This window comes from Protopterus annectens, chromosome 1.part1 (assembly GCF_019279795.1).
Source record: "Protopterus annectens isolate FY-2018-M chromosome 1.part1, PAN1.0, whole genome shotgun sequence".
NCBI lineage: Eukaryota > Metazoa > Chordata > Ceratodontiformes > Protopteridae > Protopterus > Protopterus annectens.
The window spans coordinates 845,933,208-845,956,501 of record NC_056726.1 but is presented as its reverse complement, the minus strand read 5'-3'; the positions used below and the strand labels follow the sequence as shown (position 1 = coordinate 845,956,501).

At 44.1% G+C, this 23,294-nt stretch overlaps 1 protein-coding gene across 1 annotated transcript in view; it reads left to right on the top strand.

Annotated features, from left to right (window-relative positions):
- The window catches only part of LOC122815150 (probable E3 ubiquitin-protein ligase HERC1), a 5,886,073-nt gene that overhangs the window by 4,211,507 nt on the left and 1,651,272 nt on the right, over window positions 1–23,294 (top strand). Inside the window, exon 55 of the mRNA XM_044087407.1 lies at window positions 19,604–19,734. Coding sequence (XP_043943342.1) covers window positions 19,604–19,734 — 131 coding nt within the window. The remainder of the gene's footprint in view (window positions 1–19,603; window positions 19,735–23,294) is intronic.

The window sequence follows — 23,294 nt, the reverse complement described above, 5'->3', positions numbered from 1 at the left end:
GCAACTTTAACCTGTGCTGCAGTAATGCTGGGTGCCTGGCATTCTTCCGGTATTGTGATTGGTCTTTTGGGGGGGGGGGGTAAAGTTGGCACTGAATCTGTCGGCCAGTATGTTGGCTCTGTCTGTTGGCTCAGTATAGGAGGTACCATTATGCAGTAACTCAGAGCAAATCTAGGTATTGCCATGGAGATTCTTGATATAACTGTAGAAGGCTTTGTGGTTGTTTTTAGTGTCTGCTGCAATTCTGCCTTCATAGCTAGCTTTAGAGGTTTTGATGAGGGATCTCAACTTTTGTTGAGGCTAATAAGGGAGTTTTTCCAGTCTTGGGACTTCACCTTTTTCTGCAACAGTTTCTTCCATCTGTTGTAGAGTTTGTTAATGGCAGGAGACCACCAGATTTGTTTGCTTTTTTTGGAGGAGAGCGTCTTGGTTCTGTTGGGTGTGGCTAGTTCCATGCATTTATGTACGTGTTCGTACAGTGCATTGGTGTATGACTCGGCGGTCATGCACCTGTTTTCCAATGTTCTGTAGTCCTATCTCGCCATAATTCTTGCTGGATGGGTTCGGAGCCGATATTCGGCTCTGACTCAGCCAATACTAAAGCCCGAGAGCTTTTACCGGCTTGAGGCTAACCCCTATCCCATGGTGCCTCATGGCAATTCCCTAGATCTCGTTTGCCGTGAAAGCTTTGAATTTGTCTCCTTACTGGCTCGTTGGTTAAGTAAAAATTTATTTACTAAATCTTGCTTTTTTCTGCACCTTTTTTCCATATCTTGATTCTTGTAGTTTCCTTGTAGTTTCTATCTTTTTGTGTGATTGTACTGAGTGTTTGACCCCTATTTCCCCCCTTAGGAAAGTACGGCCCATTTCAGTTAGGGAGCTGTAGTTGCCCGTTTAAGTTAGAGGGCCTTTCCTCCCTGTGTGTTTCTTCAAAAAAAAAAAAAAACAAATAGAATCTTTCTCTTCTCTATCTTTACTGTTCTTGTTGGAATTCTTATCAGTAGATAGTAATTTGGTATAGTTACTGTTAGTATCTTTCTAGGTAGCTTCTTAGTTTGCTCCTGTTAGCATGTCTAAGGAAAAGGACAGAGAACATAAGGACTATCACCCTTCGGGGTTTAAAAAATGTGTTAAATGTTCACAAAAGATGTCTTTTTACAGATAGTCACACTAGCTGTGTGTACTGCTTAGGCGAAGCACATTTGCAAAAGCCCTGTACCTTTTGCCATGCCTTCAGTACCAGGGTTTTGAATGAGAGGAAACAAAAATTGATTGATAGGGGTCTTATGACCAGTTCCTTCCAGGAACAGCTAGAACTTGGTCAGACATCTCCTAAGACTTCTAAATGAAAATCTTTGGCACCAGGTTCGGAATAGTCAAAAAAGTCCAAAGTGTCGGAGCCAAGGAGTTCTGGCTTCGATTCTACTACTTCTCTTTGGTGCCGAGGCAACCTTCAGTACTGAGACAATTACCTGACATTGACCCTTTCTCACCTACATTGAGATCTCCTATTTTGGAGAGGAGGAGATCTCCTTCTGTCTCCACCCATTCCTCCAGGACACTCTCAGATGAGGACATCGAGCAGGTAGTGAAGAGGTTGCTTTCTGACCCAGCTCTGGCAAGAAAATTGGCCCCTCAAGACCAAAAGGATTCGGAGCCGACCCCTTTGTTAACCACTGCTCCTCCTCTGATCACTTTGCTCTCGGAGCCAATCACTTCAGGTACTTCTATGTTGGATCCGTCGGTTCCAAGGATTCTGCCTGCTTCCTCGGAACTGATAACTGTATCCTCAGTGGCTCAGTCAGGAGCCAAGGGATCTGGGAGCCGACGCTCTCGAGTCGACTCCAAGGGGGATAGTCACCCTCCTGGGTTTTCTTCAGAACCGACCCTCCCTCTCGGCGCTTCAGCTCAACTCAGCTCAGTTCCTACATCTGCTTCGGAGCCATTCCCCCTTGTTTGGAGCCGACCATCTGTTACCTCGGAGCGGAGGTCTTCTTCGGAGCGGGGAGGAAAGGCTTTCGAAGCAATAAAAAAGGTTTTATCCTATGCAAAAGCCTTGCCTTTGGAACCGATGTCCCACCAGCAGCAGGCAGCATCCTCTTCTCCCCTGCCACCCCCACAGCATAGGGAACCAGAGACTCAAGCAGCCCCCATTGGAGGTGCCTCCTCTTCCGAGACCTCCCCAGATTTTCCCACTGGAGAGCTCCCTTGGAAGAGTCTTTGTAAGGGGAAGCATGTTGACTCACCTGAGTCTGTCACATCGGACACTGATTTGGAGGAATCAGAAGGGTCTCCTAGATCCCCCACTGAGGATGTCTCCTTTTCTGACATCCTAGAAATCCTTAGACAGAGGGGTGATTGGAAAACCTCTAACCCTACTGAAGATGAATCAGTGTATTTTGAAGCCTTTGGTTCCTGACCTTCCACCTCCTGGGTGACACCTCCTTATGACCAGCTCTTAGGGGTCATATCGCGGAAAGCCTGGACCTACCCAGACACAGTGGAGCCTGTCCCGAGGAGGTCAAACAAATTCATGACTGCACCTGAAGATGTCCTTTCTTTTCAAAGGAGTTCCCATTGATGCTATGGTGGTAGCAGCAGCCACCAAGAAGGAGTTGTCCAAAACATCATCTAACATCCATCCTCCTAACAAGGAGTCCAGGACAATGGATAGGTATGGGAAGCGTACCTTCTCTTCAGTGGCATTTACTCTAAGGTTGCTGAATTACGTTATCTATTTCACTCGACTTCAGAGGGATCTCCATCAGGGTTCATTAGCTCCGGGATCCATGGATAAGGTTTCTGCGCAGCTCTCCACCCTTATGTGGCTAGCTAACTCCACCAGCGAATGGAGGGAGTAGGGCAGCTGCGGCAGGGATCTCTCTCAGGAGACATTCTTGGATGTGTCTTTGCAACTTCACAGAATCCTTTAAGTCTTCCTTCACCAACGTCCCCTTTGATGGTTCATCTCTTTTTGGACCTCAGGTGAAAGAGACTGTGACCAGGTGCAAGCAGGAAGGGAAAAACCTTATCTGCTGTCGGAGTCTGTTTCTCCCATCTGTCTAGACCCTATCCCAAGGGTAATACAGGAGGGAAAATGTGGTTTCTTAAATCCCAAAAAGGTTTCCCTCAGGCACAAGGTCAACCCTCCCCTAGAGGCAGAGGGGGAGGATATAATGGAAGACACCATCCCCGCGGCAGAGGAGTTCCACAACACCAGGGAGACAGAGAGGCCTTCTCTGATCGTCCCTTCCATTGTGCCTGAGGGGTTGCCCGACTGTCCGTCTCTGGAGGCAGTCGGGAGTCATCTATCGCTGCACCCAAGCACCTGGCTAAACATTTCACAAGATCATTGGGTACAGACCATTAATATCCAGAGGTTATCTGATCCCCTTTGTTTCCGATCCCCCAGTAAACCGGCCTCTACCAGGCGTACCATCCATTCAGCTAGACTGTGCGACATCAGAGGTCATCTCGTTGCTGCAAAAAAGAGTCATCCAAGAAGTCCCCACAGAGCAAATAGGATCCGGAACTTACTCTCGATTCTTTTTAGTTCCAAAAAAGACGGGACTGGAGAGCAATTCTAGATCTCAGCAGACTGTACAAGTCCGTAAAGTAATCGAAGTTCCGAATGATCACTCTGCAGTCGATATTTCCCTTTATCAAGAAAGACAATTGGATGTGCTCAATAGATCTTTAGGATGCGTACTACCACATCAAAATGGACAGCCGCTCCAGAAGACACTTACGCTTCCAGCTGGGAGCCAGTCATTTTCAGTTCCAAACACTGCCCTTTGGCCTCACTACAGCCCCCAGAGTGTTCACCAAATGCATGGCAGTGGTAACGGCTCTCCTGAGACGTCAAGGATTCCAGGTGTTTCCGTACCTAGACAACTGGCTCCTCACTGCTACCACCAAGCATCAACTGATCAGAACCAGGGATGAGACTCTGTCCTTGTGCACCAGTTTAGGCATCACAGTCAATCTAAAAATAATCAGCCTTATCTCCATCGCAGCACATTGTATTTTTAGGCTCAGAAATAGACTCAACCACCATGTCAGCAAGACTAACACCAGAAAGAGTAGAATCATTACGCAACCAAGTCAGATCCTTGCTAAAGAGTCACAAAGTTCAGGCCAGGGTAGTCTTCAAGTCCTAGGGACTATGGCTTCCTCCATTCTATTAGTTCCTCTAGCTGTCTACACATGAGGGTACTTCACTGGCTACTATTTGCCCAATGGTCAATGCAGGATCTTCCCCTGTCTCATCAGATTCTTATCACAAACACCTGCAAGAAGGATCTGACATGGTGGTTGCATACAGAACAACTTATCTTAGGTGATCCATTTATTCCTCCTCAAGAAAAGACAGTTTTGACCATGGATGCCTCCCAGATTGGGGGGGGGGCATTATCTAGGAGTGATGATCCAAGGTACTTGGCAGAACCACGAGAACCACTTGCACATCAATGTTCTGGAGATGAGAGCAGTGCTGTATGTGTTGCAAGCACTTCACAGCTCTCTTCCCACTGGGACAATTGCGATTCAGTCAGACAACATGTCTTTTGTGTGGTACATAAGCTAGCAAGGGGGAACCAAATCTTACCCACTTTGCCGAGAGGCCTTAAGAGTTTGGAAATGGATGATGGAAACTCAGTGCTTTTTGGTAGCAATGCACATCTGGGGGAAGTCCATTGTGATAGCAGACAAACTCAGTTGAGCAATTCTGATGCCTTATGAATGGTCCCTGAATGCAGAAGTTGCGAAAGAGATCTTTCACAGATGGGGCCAGCCTTGCTGCGAACTATTCGCCACACACCTGAACACCAAGTGCAGCAACTACTTTGCTCTAATTCCCCATCCAGGGATGTCAACCACGGATGCTCTAGTCCATGATTGGCCCCCAGGACTTCTTTATGCCTTCCCACCTTTTCCTCTCGTTCCAAAGGTAATACAGAAAGCAGAAGAGTTGGAGTACCCTTATCCTCATTGCTCCTTACTGGCCTCGCCAATCTGGTTTCCCTTTCTGTGGCCCTACCTATTGGAGGAACCATGGATTCTGGAACCATCTCCAGATCTACTGATTCATCAATCGGGACAGTTCCACCTGTCCATCCACACCCTAAAATTGACAGCATGGCTACTCCAGTTCCACAAATAGCCAGGTGCGTTTCCCTCTCACCTTCTGTCAAACACATTCTGATTTCTTCCCACAAGCCTTCCAACAGTAAATGAAAAAGGTTCTCCATTTGGGCTGTAAACCAATGCTTAGATCCCTATACAGATGCTATAGAATCTATTTTGTCCTTCCTTGCGTCCATCTTTCATGAACGGGCTGCAGCCGCTACAGTTAGAGTTCAATTAGCGGCCATCTCTAATTACCATTTTGATTCATGGGAAATCCCATCATGTCTTACTCCTTGTGCAAAACCTTCTTGAAGGGAGATATCCTTCTTAGGCCTCCAAACAGCCACTAGAACCCTGGGACCTAAATTTAGTTCTGACATTCGTAAGTTCTTCACCCATTAAACCATCTTCTTCATCGGATCTGAAATTATTATCCTGGAAAACATTATTCTTAGTAGCCATAACCTCTGCTAGGAGAGTCTCAGAACTGCAAGCTCTTACATTGTTTTCCACAAGGACAGAGTCTCACTTAGGACTAACCCTTCCTTTCTTCCTAAAGTATGCACAGAACATAATCTTAACACTACTGTTGAGCTACCAGTGGTTTTTTCCAAATCATTCTAATAAATCTGAATACAGGCTACACCAGTTAGACATCCACAGAATTCTCAGGTTTTACCTACACAGGACTAAAGAATTTAGAAAGTCAGATCAATTATTTGTTTCCTTTTCAGACAAAAATAAAGGCTTGCCTGTTTCTAAGGTTGTCTTTTCAAAATGGCTTACAGATTGCATTTCCTTTGCTTATCAGACTGCTGGTAAACAGTTACCCAACAAGGTGAAAGGCCATTCTACAAGGGCAGTATCAACTTCATGTGGCTTTAGATCTAGGCTCCCAATTGATACTATCTGTGTAGCAGCTACTTGGGCAAGATCACTCATTACAAATTGGATTTGGCCTCCCAGGACAGGTCATCCATTGGGTCCACTGTGCCAAATAGTCTCTTCGATTTATCCACCTGGGATAAAGATTCTAGGGACGCTGTCCCATCCAGCAAGAATTAAGGCAAGATAGGACTGCAGAACATAAAGAAGTTATGTAGTTACTGTAACATTCCATGTTTGTAGTCCATCTTGCCTGCATTCTTGTGTCCCCCCCCCCTCCTGCCCCCTTCCCCTTCCTGTTCCTGGAGGATCTGGTGGACTAAGCATTCTGACCTGGTTGTAGCTGTTGTCCACCTGCCACAGATAATGTTACTTAATGTTTTGTCTGTATGTACACAGTTATTGATAGTTTCATAACTATTAAGTACTTATTGCTTTCTTGCAAACAAGATCTGGGGAATTGCTGTGAGGCACCATGGGAAAGGGGTTAGCCTTGAGCCAGTAAAAGCTCTCCAGCTTTAGTATCGGCCAAGTCGGAGCTGAATATTGGCTCAGAACCTATTCTGTTCCAGTGGTGTGGGTGAGATATGAATTTCCATGGTAATTAGTTTGTGGTCAGATCTAACCAGTGAGGAACTGACTACTGGTGTTGAGCAATGGTTGCCCATGTTAGTAATAACCAGATTAAGGATGTTGCTTCCTCTAGTTGGGGTAAGAATGAGCTGGTCCAGCTCATTGGAATTACTGAGTTCCAGGAAGCGTTGGGCAAGTGTATTGGTGCATGAGTAGTTTTCCCAGTTGATAGAGAGGTAGTTGAAGTCACCCAGTATGAGAATGTTGAGTTGGACCCTAATAGTTTCCAGGGTGCTTAGGAATGTGGAATGAGAGTCTTGGGACATGGTTGGGGACCTATAGCAGGCTACAACCTGAATCGCCATCTTATCCACTGTTAGTTGCAGCTGAATAGCTGAAGTATCTCCGATGCTTTATGCTGGGCTACTTGTCTGGAGGTGTGCATATCCTGTATGAATATGGAGACGCCACCGCCTTTGGAGCTTCGGTCCATTTTCTGGGGCCAAAAGTTGTGGAATGAGTTATAGCCTGGTAGAGCAGGTGTGCTTTCTGCTACTTTAAACCAGGTCTCCGTTACAACACAAATGTCAATGTTCTGCATTTTGAGGAGTGCTTCCAACAAGTGCATCTTGAAATTTAGACTTCTAACATTGAGCAGCATGACCCTCAGATTGCATTTATTTAAAGCAGTTATGGTGGTAATTTGGTCTTTGGAACACTGCCTAAAAAAGGCACTATAGGGGTGGCAAGAGCCTTGGCCAGTATCTGGAAACCTAGGGGTGACAGATGCAGGCCATCTCTGGCAAAGCATTGAGGTCTGTCAATCATGTCATCCCAAGAAGACAGAAACTGAATCCCCTTAGAATGACACCAGAAACTTAGCCAATTCTTGAAGTCAGTCATTTTCTGCTTGTACTGCGAGATCATTCTGGACAACAGTAGGATGCTGCTCAGGGCTAGGGTCATACCTGCCTGGGCCACATAATCTGACAGCTCCTCCATGTCTCTTTTCATGTAGTCCAGGGAGGTATGTCACAGGTCATTCACACCCACATGGACAATGACAGAGTCATACTTATACTTGTGAAATGACCCGAGTGCATGGTGTTGTGTGTCTGATACTGGCTCCTAATAGACAGCTGACTGTTACCTTCTCCTTATTCATCCTAGTGAGTGGACTTAGGTTGAGGGGCACACTGTGTAGATGAGCTATGTATTTTGTGATTTGTGCTGTGTTGTGGTGGTCAAGTACATTTCTGATTTGGAGGTCTCTGCTGTTTGGGTGGATTTCTATTGAGAGCCTCTGCGAAGGTGGGTGTGTGGTTTGTGCTTTTATGTGAGAGCTGTCATGGTGGGTGCTCTGGAGGGCTATGTGTTCCATGTGGTGTGGTGCAGGTGTTGACTTTCTCCTCTTGACCAGCTATTCCGGTCTTGGCTGGAGAGAGCATGTCCTCCAGTTTGGATATATAAGTGCATCTGTCACAAGTCTGAGTGTTGGGAGGTAAGAGGAGAGGGTTGTCTGTGTACATGAGGGAGTTGCTACACTGCCTCAGAATGCCCAAGTTCACCAGGTTAATAGGAGAAAGCACAGGGAACTGACATGCCAGGAGGGATGGTCATTATTAATAAGTACTGGAGCTATTTCCTTATAGGATGTTTACTGCTGTTATCACTTGTGAGCTACAATAATTGCTACAAGAAACCAGATAAAGTGCTAGGCGAATAAGCTAGTTAAATGCAAGATAGAAGAGAACTAGCAAGATCTAAGGGAAAAATTGAAGAGCAGACTTTCTGGCACCAGTAATAGGTTACCCTAGCTTAGTGGCACTGCACAGTGCACAAACACGAGCTTTTAAAGCAGAAAGTTGAAAGGGAACTAGAAACCACTCCTCTTGTGGTAGATAGGTTACCTAGTGCTTACCACTCCCACTGATAAGCTGCAAAGCTTCCCTCTAACACTGAAAGGTCTGGGGAACTCAGAAACTCCAGTGCAGTCCTGAATACAGCAAATCTGTGTCTGGACGACTCTAGTAACAGGAAAGGCTGGAAAACGAGCTAGAACTTTTTTTTTAACTATAACAGTAGCAAACAAGCAAACTGATTTAAACAAATTAACCAGTTAACTAATAAAAAAGCTCAAAACCGAGCCCTGTTCCAGCAGTCTTCAATCAGACAAGTTCTAGCTACACACTCCTGCACTTGGGTGCAAGGGAACCTTCTCCAAAAAAGGATGACCTAGATTAGTGCTGAAGTTATACAAACAAAGCTAGATTCAGCAGATCTGAATAAAGTCTATGCAACAGCAAACAAGGCACACCAATTTCAGAAAGAAACAGTTCAAATAAGCAGGCACAATAAGTTTTTAACCAGAAATTCCCAGCTCAGAAGGGCAGAATCTACCCTCTACTCCCACAAGAGTGCAGACCACAAGCCTTCTTAATGTAAAATAACCGGCCTAAAGCCCAAGTGCTTAAAGCAGAAATAAGACACTTTTAGAATAAGAGACACTAAGCCTTCAATCAGCAACTCCCAACTTGAGGGATGCAGGCTATTTGTCCTGCCACAAGAGTGCAGACCACAAACCTTCTTAATGTAAAACAACTGTCCTGAAGCCCAAGTGCTTAAACCAAAAGGCTTAGAATAACAGTTACCAATTTAATCAGGCTACGAACAAGCAGTAATAAATGCAGTAGAATAAATGCAATTGAGTACGTTTAAGAATAGGCAGTAAAAGCAAACTAAAGGAATAAAGTAGGAAGAAACACAAATACAGTAAAAGTAGATGAATAAAGTACAGTTTTTTATTATATAAAGTAGAAAACTGATTTAAACAAATTAACCGATTAACTAATAAAAAAGCTGAAAACTGAGCCCTGTTCCAGCAGTCTTCAGTCAGACAAGTTCTAACTGCCCACTCCTGCCACTAAGGTGCAGGGGAACCTTCTCCAAAAAAGATGGCCTGGATTAGTGCTCAAGTTTACAAGCAAAGCTCGATTCACCAGGTCTGAGTTTAATCTATGCTACAGAACACAAGGCATACCAATTTCAGAAAGAAACAATTCAGATAAGCAGGCACAATAAGCCTTTAACCAGAAATTACCAGCTCAGAAGGGCAGAATCTACCCTGTCCTCCCACAAGAGTGCAGACTACAAATCTTCTTAATGTAAAATAACTGGCCTGAAGCCCAAGTGCTTAAACCAGAACTAATACACTTTTAGAATAACAGATACTAAGCTTTCAATCAGCAACTCCCAACTTAGAAGGATGTAAGTTACCTGTCCTGTCACAAGAATGCAGACCACAAACCTTCTTAATGTAAAACAACTGGTCTGAAGCCCAAGTGTTTAAACCAAAAGGCTTAGAATAACAGTTACAATTTAATGAGTCAGTTAACAAGCAGTAATAAATGCAGCAGAATAAATGCAATTGACTACTTTTAAGAACAGGCAGCAAAAGCAAAATAAAGTAGGAAGAAACACAAATATCATAAAAGCAGATGAATACAGTGCAATTTTTTTTGTTTAAGTGGGAAGGGATGAAACACGATAATTTAAGTTTGCTAAACTAAGGGGGTGGGCCTTCCCAAATGATCTTTCTCTACTCAGTAGAATAAGCTGATGAGATGGGACGGGGTGGAGTGTCCAAAATGAAATTTATAGTAAGGGTGGGCAACTCAAAAGCCACCAAATTTAAGAACACAAGGACTGGGCGGCTGCGTGGGGAACTCTTAAAACTCCAACAGAACAGAAAACTTAAAACAAAACAAATGTAATACTAGAATAAGATACAACATAGAAGTGATCAAGCCTTAAATAAAGAGCTTCAAATCAAAATTAAATGCAGAGATGATTGATACTCAGAGCAATGCAGACCACACAGATACTTCAGATAACTACAGATATTTGAAAGATAGCCAGCTTCAGTGGACAAAACAGACTATGTTTTTTTTTTTTTTTTTGCAGTTTAATCCCAGGTGGGAGGGGGCAGTCAAGTAATTAAGAAACCCGTGCAAACTGAAAAGAGCATGCAAGGGATACAGATAATGAGGAGAATTGGTTATATTGCATAAATTGTTAAACAGCTCTGTAAAACCACAGACTAACAGCATTAACATATAGCCTCTAAGTCTACTGATAACTGTACGATTCAGCAGTGAATACACACATGATATATTGCACAATGCAAAGGAAGTATTTGTGTTCTAAGACAATAATTGTATAGCTATGTTATTCAGTATGAACTAACAGCAAAATGAACTGCAGTCGCTTACCCTTCTATAAAAGCAATTGTAAATTGCAGTCTCTAAGTCTTCTAAGAGCAGTAATATGGTATAAGAATGCTTACAGTCGGGAAGGAAGCAAGGTGAGCAATTACACAGCAAACTCAATCTGAGGAGTTAAAGACAGAGTAGAGCATTATGGATAGAGGGAGGAGCTCGATAATTGGATCCAAAGTCTTGTGTAAGCAGCCAAGTTGGATCTGAGGGTGGGGTCCTAGACCCATTCATAAGGAAGAATGAAAATGGACAGTGCAGATGTCAAGTTATCGTAACTGTATAACTTGTAATTTTTACAGGTTTTCTACTATTTCCAGGAAATTTAATTTCTTTGGGTGACAATGCTCATACAAGTTATTCTACACTCCAGAGTAGTTATTTAAAATGTCTGCATCCACAACTCCCTTCTCTTGGAGATGCGAAGAAACACAGAGGGATACCTGGAAGCACATCTTATATTGTCCCAGGCTCAACCTTCTTCTAGCTGAGGTACTGGGCCTAATTGAGAAAATCTTCCTGGGGCCAACTCTCTCACCCATTAATCCATTGTTGAAAGTAGGTCCCTATTCACTCGGCAGGACAAACTTGGAAATTGCCTTAATAGGTTTATTAGCATTAGTATATAAAAATGTATTACTAGGCATTGGACTGAAATCAGGAACTGAATGCGAAGTTTTAAAGACAAAGGAGAAAGCTATCCACGAATTGGTCTCCCTGGTTAGTGGTGAGAGATATGCTTGCTTCATTTAAACAGTCCTCCCTGAGACTCTTTTTTAATTTTATTAGTTATTAATGTAATGGTGAAGATGCAGGGAGTAGAGGTGGTGAAGGTGAATGAGTTTAAGTACTTGGGATCAACAATTCAGAGTAATGGTGAGTGTAGAAGAGAGGTGAAGAAGAGAGTACACGCAGGATAGAGTGGGTGGAGAAGAGTGTCAGGAGTGATTTGTGACAGACGAGTACCAGTAAGAGTGAAAGGGAAGGTCTACAAGAGGGTAGTGAGACCAGCTATGTTATATGGGTTGGAGACAGTGGCATTGACAAAAAAGGCAGGAGTCACAGCTTGATGTGGCAGAGTTGAAGATGTTAAGATTTGCACTGGGTGTGATGAGGATGGACAGGATTAGGAATAAGTATATTAGAGGGTCAGCTCAGGTTGGAAGGTTTGGAGACAAAGCCAGAGAGGCAAGATTACATTGGTTTGGACATATGCTGAGGAGGGATGCAGAGTATACTGGGAAAAAGATGCTAAGGATGAAGCTGCCAGGTAACAGGAAAAGAGGAAGACCTAAGATAAGGTTTATGGATTCTATGAGCGAGGACATGCAGGTGGTTGGTGTGACAGAGCAAGATGCAGAGGACAGGAAGAAATGGAAACAGTTGATCTGCTGTGGCGACCCCTAACGGGAGCAGCCGAAAGAAGAAGAAGAAGAAGTTATTAATGTAATTCTTGAGCAGTTGTATATACCTAGTATCAGTTGTGGAATAAAGGCATGGTAACTCATTATATGTTAGGCACCTAAAGAATAATAAATGTGAAGTTGTTAATCTCGCCAATTATTCTCACTGATGGGTTGGAGCCGATCTGTGGCTCTGACATGGCCGATAGCAAGCTCAAGGTTAGCCAGTAGCTCGAGACCAGCCCCTTATCCCACCATGCACTGCTAGAATTACCTCAGATCTAGTTTGCTGCGGCAAGAGAGATCTCGGTTATCCAGATAGCTCGGACCATTTTAGAAACAGCAAGTTTTTAAAAAGTTTCCTTTTTGATATATTTATGTAGTGTGTGTTAGTTCTATTATTTTTAAATAGTTTAGACAGTTTAGATAGTTTAAATTGTTTTAAATTAGGGACTTGTTGGCTTTTTAGTTTGTGTGGGCCTTTAGCCCTTTTTCCTACTATTAATCCCTTTAGCAGTTAGGTTTTTTTCTGTGGGACTCTTAGTCCCATATTTGTATTATATTTTTATTTAGATATTTGTATTTATTTATATATATATATATATATATATATATATATATATATATATATATATTACTGTTGTAGATAGTGCCCGGGTTGGGCTTAGTTGTTTGTGAATCTATTTACTGTTTTTTTCTCAGTATGTCAGAGGATAGGGAGAAATCCCATCCCAAATCGGGTTTTAAAAAATGCCCAGATTGTGGGCAGAAAATGTCCATCACTGACGGACATATTCAATGTGTCTACTGCTTGGGGGCCAAGCACCTCCAAGACACCTGTAGCATTTGTCACTCCTTCTCTTCAAGAGTACTCTTGGAGAGAAGGAGGAAACTTATAGACAGAGGATTGCTACAGCAATCTTTTTCAGAGATTTTGAATAGCCATGAAGGTGCTAGTACGTCTTCCAAATCTTCAAAATCCAAGTCTTCAGATAAGGTATCCAAAAAGGCTAAAATTTCAGGAGGAGGATCATCGGTTCCACAGTCATCGGAGCCGAGTGTACCTTTGATTCAGAGCCAGCTTTCAGTATTGGAACCGGTCTCCGAAGTTCCTTCTTCACCTCTGCTCCAGTCAGCACCTTTAGTGCATTCAGCTAAGTCTTCAGTCAGCCTTTTGAATTTGGACATGGATCGGCTAGTGCAGAAGCTTTTACAGGCACCAGGACTTGCCAAATTGTTGTCGGCCCAGACCAGCTTGTTGGTGCCATAGGCCATGGAACCGAACTTGTCTACTTCTCCTCTGGGCCGTACTGGACTCTCGGAGCTGAGGGAAGTCGAACCGATGCTGGTTGGACCCTTGGAGCCGATATCCGCTCCGGGGTTATCGGCTCCATCTACTCGGATGTCCTCGGCACCGACCGAGGGCTCTAGGAGCCGACACTCTCCAGTCGGGTCCGGGGAGGATAGTCACACCGACTTGTCAGTGCCGACTCTCCCTCTCAGGGCTTTGGCTCGGATGAGCTTGGCTCCTACCTCAGGTTCGGAGCCCAGGGTTTTGGTGCGGGAGGATCGGACGGTACTCTCTGGTCCATCCACTCCTCCTCATCACAGCCATGGTTCCTTTGATGCTATGAGGAGAGTTTTGTCTCCAAAGACAACATCAGCATCGGTTCAGCTTTCCCTCTCCCCTCAAGCTCCTGTGTCTACTTCTGCATCTACCGACCCCTCTAAGCGTAGAGACCCTAAGCCTCAAGTACCCTCACAAGGTGTCCCCTGCTCTTCTGAGACCTCCCCAGACCCTCCCACTGAGGAGGTGCCCAGAAAGAGACTGTGCAATAGGAGGCACTTAGACTCCCCACAGGAGTCTTTGACATCTGACACGGACTTAGATGAGTCAGAAGGGTCCCCTCAGTCCCTCTCTGAGGATATCTCTTTTGCAGAGATACTAGAGATCCTTAGTCAGAGGGGCGACTGGCAGTCCAAGACCCCTACTGAGGATGAGTCTGTGGTCTTGAAGACCTTTGGGTCTCAACCTTCCACTTCTTGGGTGTCTCCGCCTTATGACAAGCTCATGAATCTGATCTCTCATAAGGCGTGGGAGTCACCAGAGGCCATGGAACCTGTCCCTTGTAGACCCAATAAATTCATATCTGCCCCAGTCGATACATTTTTTGACAAAAGGAGTGCCTGTGGATGCCATGGTGGTGGCTGCAGCCACCAAAACGGAAGTATCTGAGACATCCTTTTCTATCCATCCCCCTAACAGAGATTCTAGGGTTATGGATAGATATGGGAAGCGCATGTTTAGTTCAACGACTTTTTCTCTGCGATCACTGAACTACTTGACCCATTTTACAAGACCACAGAGAGATCTCCTGAAAGAGCTAGGAGATACTCTCCAGGGTACAGTAGCTGCAGGAGTGGCTGCCAAAGTCAAAGCCCAGCTCGCTACCCTTAACTCAGTAGTGAACTCGTCCATGCACTAGTTCGGGCATTGCTCTTCGCAGACAAGCCTGCATACGTCTCTGTTCCTTTGCGGAACCCTTCAAGTCTTCTTTTATTAATACCCCAGTTAATGGCTCATTACTGTTTGGGCCCAAAGTAAAGGAAACTTTAACCAGGTGTGAACAGGAAGGCAAGACTTTATCTGCCGTTGGGGTCCGCTTTTCCACTCCTACTCGGCCCTACTCCAAGGGCCCTGGGGGGGGATGTGGTGCCGAAAAACTCAAGCAGCCTTTCAGGACACACGTGGTGAAACCCCCTCTAAAGGCAGAGGAGGGGGTTATAACGGAAGACGCCACCCCCATGGCAGAGGGGGTCTGCAGCAACAGGGTGACAGGAGTCAGTTCTCCAGTCAGTCTTACCAGGGCTCCTGAAAGGGGGCCCGACTGTTCGGCTCTGGAGGCAGTCGGGGGTCGCTTTTCTTTGTATCCAGAAGCCTGGATAAACATAAATTGGATACTTGGGTAAAAAGCATAATTTCCAGAGGATATTTCATACCGTTCTTTACCCCTCCCATTCCTATCAAAAAAATACCAGATGTTCTACCCAATCTCAGGGAACAAGCAATCGTAGAGGTCCACAGATTGTTAGAAAAAAAGAGTCATCCAACCAGTCCCAGCAGACCAAGTCAGATTCAGAACTTACTCAAGATTCTTTTTGGTACCAAAGAAAACAGGGGACTGGAGACCTATCTTGGACCTCAACAGCCTCAACAAGTTTGTAAAGAAAGAGAAGTTCCGAATGGTCATGCTTCAGTCCATTTTCCCTTTTTAGGGAAAGGCGATTGGATGTGCTCCATAGATCTCAAGGACGCGTACTATCACATAAGGATGGACAGATGCTCCAGAGATCATCTGCACTTCCAGCTGGGAGCCAATCATTACCAGTTTCGAGCCCTGCCCTTTGGTCTCACTTAAGCCCCCAGAGTGCTCACCAAATGCATGGCAGTGGTCACGGCTCACCTGAGGCGTCTAGGATTCCAGGTGTTTCCATACATAGACGATTGGCTCCTCACCACTACCACCAGGCATCAATTGGCTCAGGCAACACAATGCACTCTGACACTCTGCCATCAATTAGGTATTACGATCAACTTCGAAAAGTCTGCCTTATCGTCATCTCAGCATACCGTTTTTATAGGAGCAGAGTTAGATACCTCAACCACCACTCTACGTCTCCCTATTGAAAGAGTCCCCCTTATTTGCCAAAACGTCAGCTCACTGGTGTCAGAAAACAAAGCTACAGCAGCGGAGGTATTGAAAGTACTAGGTTTGATGGTGGCAGCAATCCTGGCTGTACCACTCGCAAGGATGCATATGCGAATCCTTCAATGGCTTCTTTTCACTCAGTGGTCTTACCAGAAACTACCAATGCACCACATGATTCTTATCACAGATTCTTGCAGGAGAGACCTTCGGTGGTGGTTGATGTCTCTTCATGTTAGAGTAGGGAGACCCTTTGTCCCCCCAGTAGCCACTGTGACCACTTACGCTTCCCTGATAGGGTGGGGGGGGGGGCATTTTCAGGGAAAGACTGCCCAAGACACATGGACAGATCAAGAATCACATCTGCACATCAGTGTTCTAGAGCTGTGAGCGGTACTTCTAGCATTGCAGTACTTTCAGGACTCTCTCCCTCTAGGGACTACTGCAATTCAGACCGACAACATGTCAGTGGTCTGGTACTTGAACAAGCAGGGCAGAACCAAGTCTTACCCCCTTTGTCGAGAAGCCCTCAGGGTTTGGCAATGGGCTGTGTCATCCCAGCATTTCCTGTTAGCAACTCACATCCCGGGGAAATCAAACGTCATAGCGGACAAGCTAAGCAGGGCAATATTACTCCCTCACGAGTGGTCTCTCAATCAACAGGTTGCGGAGTTGATTTTCCGCAAATGCGGCCAGTCTTGCTGCGACCTTTTTGCCAGCCACATCAATTCAAAATGCAGAAGCTACTTTGCCCTGATACCACCTCCCGGTCATCCCCTGAGAGATGCACTTTTACACGATTGGCCCCCAGGTCTCCTTTATGCATTTACACCCTTCCCATTAATACCCAGATTTCTACAGAAAGCAAAATTGCTGGGAAGGAAGGTTATACTCATAGCCCCCTACTGGCCTCGACAGATTTGGTTTCCGTTTCTTCACCATCATCTGTTGGAGGATCCATGGATCCTGGACCCAGTTCCGGACCTTCTGACGCACCCGTCAGGGAACCATCATCCTTCTCTACAGTCCCTGAAACTGACTGCTTGGCTAATCCACTTCCCCTAATTGCCAGGCTTCATTCAATTTCAGAAGATACAAGACAGATGCTCTTGTCCTCTCACAAGCCATCTACCAGGAAATTATATGGCAGCAAATGGAAAAGGTTCTCAATTTGGGCCAACGTGCAGAACATTGACCCTTTTCGAGCTCCGCTATCTTCGATCTTGGAATTTTTGACAAAAATTTTTAAGGAAGGGGCAGCAGCTGCTACAGTTCAAGTTCAGTTAGCTGCTATCTCAAATTTTCATCTTGGTCTTGATGGCTCAAATATTATGAGCCATAAATTATCCAAATCCTTCCTTAAAGGTGTTCTTCATATGAGACCTCCGATCAAAATTCCCTTTTCTCCCTGGAATTTAAACCTTGTGCTGTCTCAACTTATTCTTCCTCCCTTTGAACCAGCTTTTTCTTGTGATTTAAAATTCTTATCGTGGAAGACAATTTTTTCTTGTGGCCATTACGTCTGCCCGCAGTGTGTCAGAATTTCAAGCATTATCCATCAGACCACCCTACACGATCTTCCACGCTGATAGAGTATCTCTCAGAATGAACCCCTCTTTTTTACCTAAAGTCTGTTCTGAGTCAAACATCAATCAGGTCATTGAACTACCAGTGTTCTTCCCAACAACTTAGAATATATGCTGCACAAACTTGATGTTCACAGACAGCTCAGATTTTATCTTGACAGAACTAAGGATATTTGGAAATCAGATCAACTTTTTGTAGCAAGAAAAGGCAATCCAGTGGCTAAAACAACCTTATCTAAATGGTTATCCGATTGTTTATCCTTTGTTTATGAAAATGTGAACATGCCTTTAACGCACAAACCAAAAGCTCATTCTACCAGAGCTGTGTCTACCTCTTCTGCTTTTCAAGCTAAATTGCCCCTTGACGATATTTGCACTGCAGGCACTTGGTCTAACCTTCATACCTTTATCTCACATTACAAAATAGATAAGGCTTCTAGGGATAGGTCTTCCTTTGGTTCTACAGTACTGAAGAACATACTGCCATGAGCCACCCAGGGTTGAGGGTGCTAGGACGCTACCCATCAGTGAGAATAATCAGCGAGATTAACAAATTCACATATAGAAGTTATGTACTTACCATAACGTTCCATGTGAGTTGTTTATCTCGCCTTTATTCTCACATCCCTCCCTGCTTCCCCCTCCTGGCTGACTGTTGACTTAGAGGCTAGTGCCATCCTGGTTATTCAATATTTCTCTTTCCCTTTGGGTACTCTTCTTTGTAGATATATATAAGAGAGTATGTATAGGTTGTATATATGTATATATATGTATAGACTATTATTCGCAGCAAACAAGATCTGAGGTAATTCTAGCAGTGTATGGTGGGATAAGGGGCTGGTCTCGAGCTACTGGCAAACCTTGAGCTTGCTATCGGCCATGTCGGAGCCGAGGATTGGCTCCAACCCATCAGTGAGAATAAAGGCGAGATAAACAACTCACATGGAAAGTTATGGTAAGTACATAATTTCTATTTTTCAAGTATCACACTAGAGCAGAATTCGCAATCAGATTGAAACTACTGTTAACCCTGAAGGCTGTATTGTTTAATTTTATAGTGCTCTTTGGAACTTGTTCCTTTTACTGCACGTAATGTTCATTTTCTACAGATCTTGTAATGTTCATATGTATAATTATGACTGAATGAACATTGCTAATAAAATTTAATTATCTTAACTTAGAAAAAAAGATAAAAGCACTAACTCTGGATGTAATAAACTGAACTGTCTTCATTTTTGTTCTTTATCTAGAATAGTGGTATCCGCGGTGGTGCAGCGGTAGCGTTGTTGCCTCACAGCAAGAGGTTCTCCCATTTGATTCTCGGCTGGCGTGCAGGGAGTGCCTTCTGTGTGGAGTCTGCGTGTCCTCCCCGCGGTCGAGTGTTATTCCGAAAGGCATGCGTGAATGGGCATGCCTTCATTGAAGGTTGGGCATCGAGCTGGCAACTCGGCACCTTAAAAATCTACTGCCAATCATTAGCGGACCGGAGTTCCGCTGTGGCGTCCCCTAACTGGGAAAAGCCGAAAGACAAAGAACAACATCTAGAATAGTGGTATTGGTTATAAGCACACAGGAAAGGAATGATTGTGGGTAAAAGGGATTAAGAGAAAACAGATTTGATTTTTTTTAACATCTGAAGCAAGATTAATATTGAAATACACTCTTAACTTCATTTGAAATCAATCATTTTGAGAAGTGATATAAATCTGTTCAATTGTTATCTTTTAGTAGGCTAAGACAGTGACATTATTATATGCTCTGTTCACATAGTCTTCGAAGGCATGAGAATCATAGTGTAGTGACTATAGATATAATTTAACATTACTTCCTATTTAGTACTTGGTGCATTGTGTATCTTTATGGATTCTAATGATTATTCACAACTTTGCTTAGGACTTAATTATGTAGTAGCAAAGCAAATAAGCACAATGTGGATGCTAATCACCTCTAGCAAGCTTTTCAGAGAGAATATTTACTTAGCTGGAGCAGTAGTGTCTGTTTTACTGGCATGTAATGTTCTGTATCTCTTTTTCCCATTTTACTTATAGTTGCTGTTCAGTGCATTGCTTGGCATAGTGAGGACAAGCCTTTTGCCGTTGGATACTCAGATGGAAGAATTCTCTTTGGAATGAAGACTTTTTGTGAAACTAGCATCCCTGCCACAGTCTGCGCCTTTTCTGTAAGCACTATGTTTCATTTTGCATTTAACTTTTACAAGTTGCAAATATTTTATAATTATATGATCTGTAGTACCCCCACTGAGTTTTGAAAGGTGAATATGAATGGGAGTTTTAAAGGGTACAACAGCTCTACCACAAATCATAGGTGTTTACCTGATATTGAGAGTGAGCATGCATACATACCTATAAGAGTCAAGAGATCTCAAAATTCCTCTTTAGTACTGCATAAAATCATAGGCGTTTACTAGGCTAATGGCCTCAGGGCCCTTGCAAGCCTAGCCAAGTTCAACCTGTGTTCCAAAGGGTGTATGGTTCAAGCAGACACTAAAATCAGCACCTATTGCCCCTGTCCATGAGGGACACAGGTAGGACCTCTGGGGTGAACTTCCAGTTACCCATCCAATCGTCCAAATTGCGCTTAAATAGGGTCAACGAGGGGCTTTGTTTAACATGAATAGGAACCTTGTTCAGAAGGTGGGACAACCTGTGTGAGACAAATCTGTCTGTCCACAAGTTCTGTTGATGTCACATACCAGGTTAAAGTCCTTTGAGTGAGTGACCCATGTGCCATTTGACTTGCAGATGTGCAGCATTTCCATCAAAGCTGGGTCAGAAATTGCTCTATATGCAGGACACAGGTCACCTCTGAGCAGTCTTTTATGACACAGAGTAAAGTGACAATGATTCTAGTCTTGTCTGCATAAGACAGATTTTGAAGACCCTGAATTTTCTTTGTAAGGAACCTGTGCGGTCTCTGCATTTGCTGCAGGTGTTTGGAAAGGAACATATTAAAGGGAGCTCTGTACTCTGTTATTTGCCTGATGAGTGAAAAGTACAGGGGGATTATAACCTCTTTTTTTTTTCTAGAGGCAATGCCCTTATTGCAAATAGGGGTTCTACTCCTGAGTATCTTATTGTTTGAGTATCTTATTGTTTTACAAAATTGTTCTTGTACTTCTTTGTTTCTCTTATCTTGTATACCATTTTTTTATTGTTATCTAAACCATGTATGTACTCTGTTAATTTCCTTGGAGCTTTTCTTCCCAGAACTCCACTGAAAACGGACACTTTGTGTCCAGTTGGGTTTATCGTGGTAAAATAATGTTAAAATAAAATAAATAAATAAAATTATGAGATGAGAAATTTAAAATACCCTTCTTACCACTGTAGAGACATGGTAATTGAAGTTGCTGTGAACCTGTGCCCCCAGATCTCTCACCACTGACTGTGTCCTTAGTGTATCGCTATTGATGTAGTAGTTTGCAGGAACATCACCCTTGCTGAAAGGGATGATAATGCATTTTTTTGCTTTAAGACCTTGACTTTGTCACCAGTTATTAGTCTGCTTAAGACCTTCTTGCAGGATGTTCACATCGCTGGGGGTTTCAATGATCGCTGCCAGTTTACAGTCATCAGCAAACTTTGTCAACCACTGTCTTTTAGTTTTAGCCTGTACTTCGAAGAAATAAATTCTGAACAGTAGGGGTCCCAGAACCAATCCCTGTGGAACACCACTGGTTACAGGTGTGCTGGAGAAGGTGGAGTCTCTTATTTTGACTTTATGAGGTCTATCAAAGAGACAGTTTGCAACCTACCTGACAATATATGGGTTGATATCCAGCTGAATGAGTTTATCAATGATGCCTGGGTGAGAGATTGTGTCGAAGGCCTTGGCTAATTCTAGGTAGGCCGTATGCACAGATTTGCCCTTATCTAGGGCTTTAGTGACTGTGTCAAAGAAATCCACCAAGTTTGGGTGTTATAGTTGATTTGTCTAATGAGGGATGAGTAGAGAGGGATGATGACCTCTTTCTTCCTGGATGTGAAACCTTTGGTTATAAGATGTGCCACTTAGAAGGACTTTCTGACCACAGTGACACTGTGGTGGTCGAAGGTGAGGTGGCTGTCAACCTGGGTGCCCAGATCTCTTAGTGTTCAGTGGGCTACCATCAGTGTGGTAATTCATGGGAACTGAGTTTTTTTTTCCAAAGGGGATGATAACGCATTTTTTGGCATTAAGCTGCAGGCCATGGTTCAGAGAGGCCCTTTTGTAGGATGTCTGGAACACTTGGGGAGTTGATAATAACTCCTAGCTTGCAGTCATCAGTGAACTTGGTCAGCTAGAGTCCTTCTTTGTTGGTCTGGACTTCTGAGACGTAGATGCCAAACAGGAGAGGGCCCTGGACCGAGCCCTGTGGAACTCCACTCATGACTGATAGACATTCTGACTTGGAATCCATGACTTTCACTCTGTGGGGTCCTGTCCATGAGCCACTTTGCAACCCACCTAGTGATTAAGGATTGATGCCCAGCTTGGTGAGTTTATCAATGTTACCTGAGTGGGGAATGATATCAAAGGCCTTGGCCAGGTCGAGGTAGGCTGTATGCACTGCCTTACCTTCGTCCACAACCTTGGTGACTGCCTTAAAGAAGTCAACCAGGTTCAGCAGGCTGGATCTCCCCTTGACAAAGCCAAACCATGTGAGGTCAAGAGTTTGGAGATTGCCTGTATCTTTGTTGAGTAGGTCCATGATGATGCGCTACATAGCTTTGCATACCAGACTCGTCAGGCTAATGGGGTCTGTATTTGCTCCCCCTTTATGGAGCAGGATTGACTATAGTAGTGCACCATTTGTTAGGGACATAGCCTGAGGGTAAGGCTGTGATTGAACAGGGCACACAGATGTGGTCCCAGTTCATTTTGTAGCTCATGTAGGACACAGCCAGGGATATTAACACATCTCATGGACACTGTATTCTTGGCTTTGGACAATGCAGCTTTTACCTGTGCCGCAGACATGGTGGGAACCAGGTTTGTTCTGGTATTATGATAGGGCCTTTGGGGGGAGGGGAGAGGGGTAAAGTTGGCACTGAATCTGTCGGCCAGTATGTTGGCTATATCTGTTGGCTCAGTATAGGAGGTGCCATTGTGCAATAACTCAGAGCAAACCTGGGTATTGCCTTGGAGGTTTTTGATATAGCTATAGAAGGCTTTGTGGTTGTTTTTGGTGTCAGCCACAATTCTGCCCTCATAGCTGGCTTTAGAGGATTAAATAAGGGATCTCAACTTTTTGTTGAGACTTATAAGGGAGGTTTTTCAGTCTTGTGATTTCATTTTATTTTGCAACTGTTTCTTCCTTCTGTTGTAGAGTTTATTGATAGCTGGGGACCACCAGATTGTCTTCCTTTTTTTGGGAGGAGAGCGTCTTAGTTCTTTTTGATATGGCAAGGTCCATGTATTTGTGTACATGCTCGTACAGTGCATTGGTGTATGATTCAGCAGTCATGCAGCTGTTTTCCATTAGCATGGGTGCAGAGAAGTTAGCCATCTCTGTTTTAGGAGCCCAAAGTTGGCTTTAGAAAAGTTTTTAAGGGTGGTCACCTTAACTGGTGGTGTAGTGAGATGGAGAATTCCATGGTGATCAGTTTGTGGTCGGATTTAAGCAGGGAGGAATTGACTATAGGTGTGGAGCAACGGTCTCCCATGTTGGTGATAACCAGGTCGAGGATGTTGCTTCCTCTCGTGGGGGTCAGAATGAGATGGTCCAGGGGATTGGAA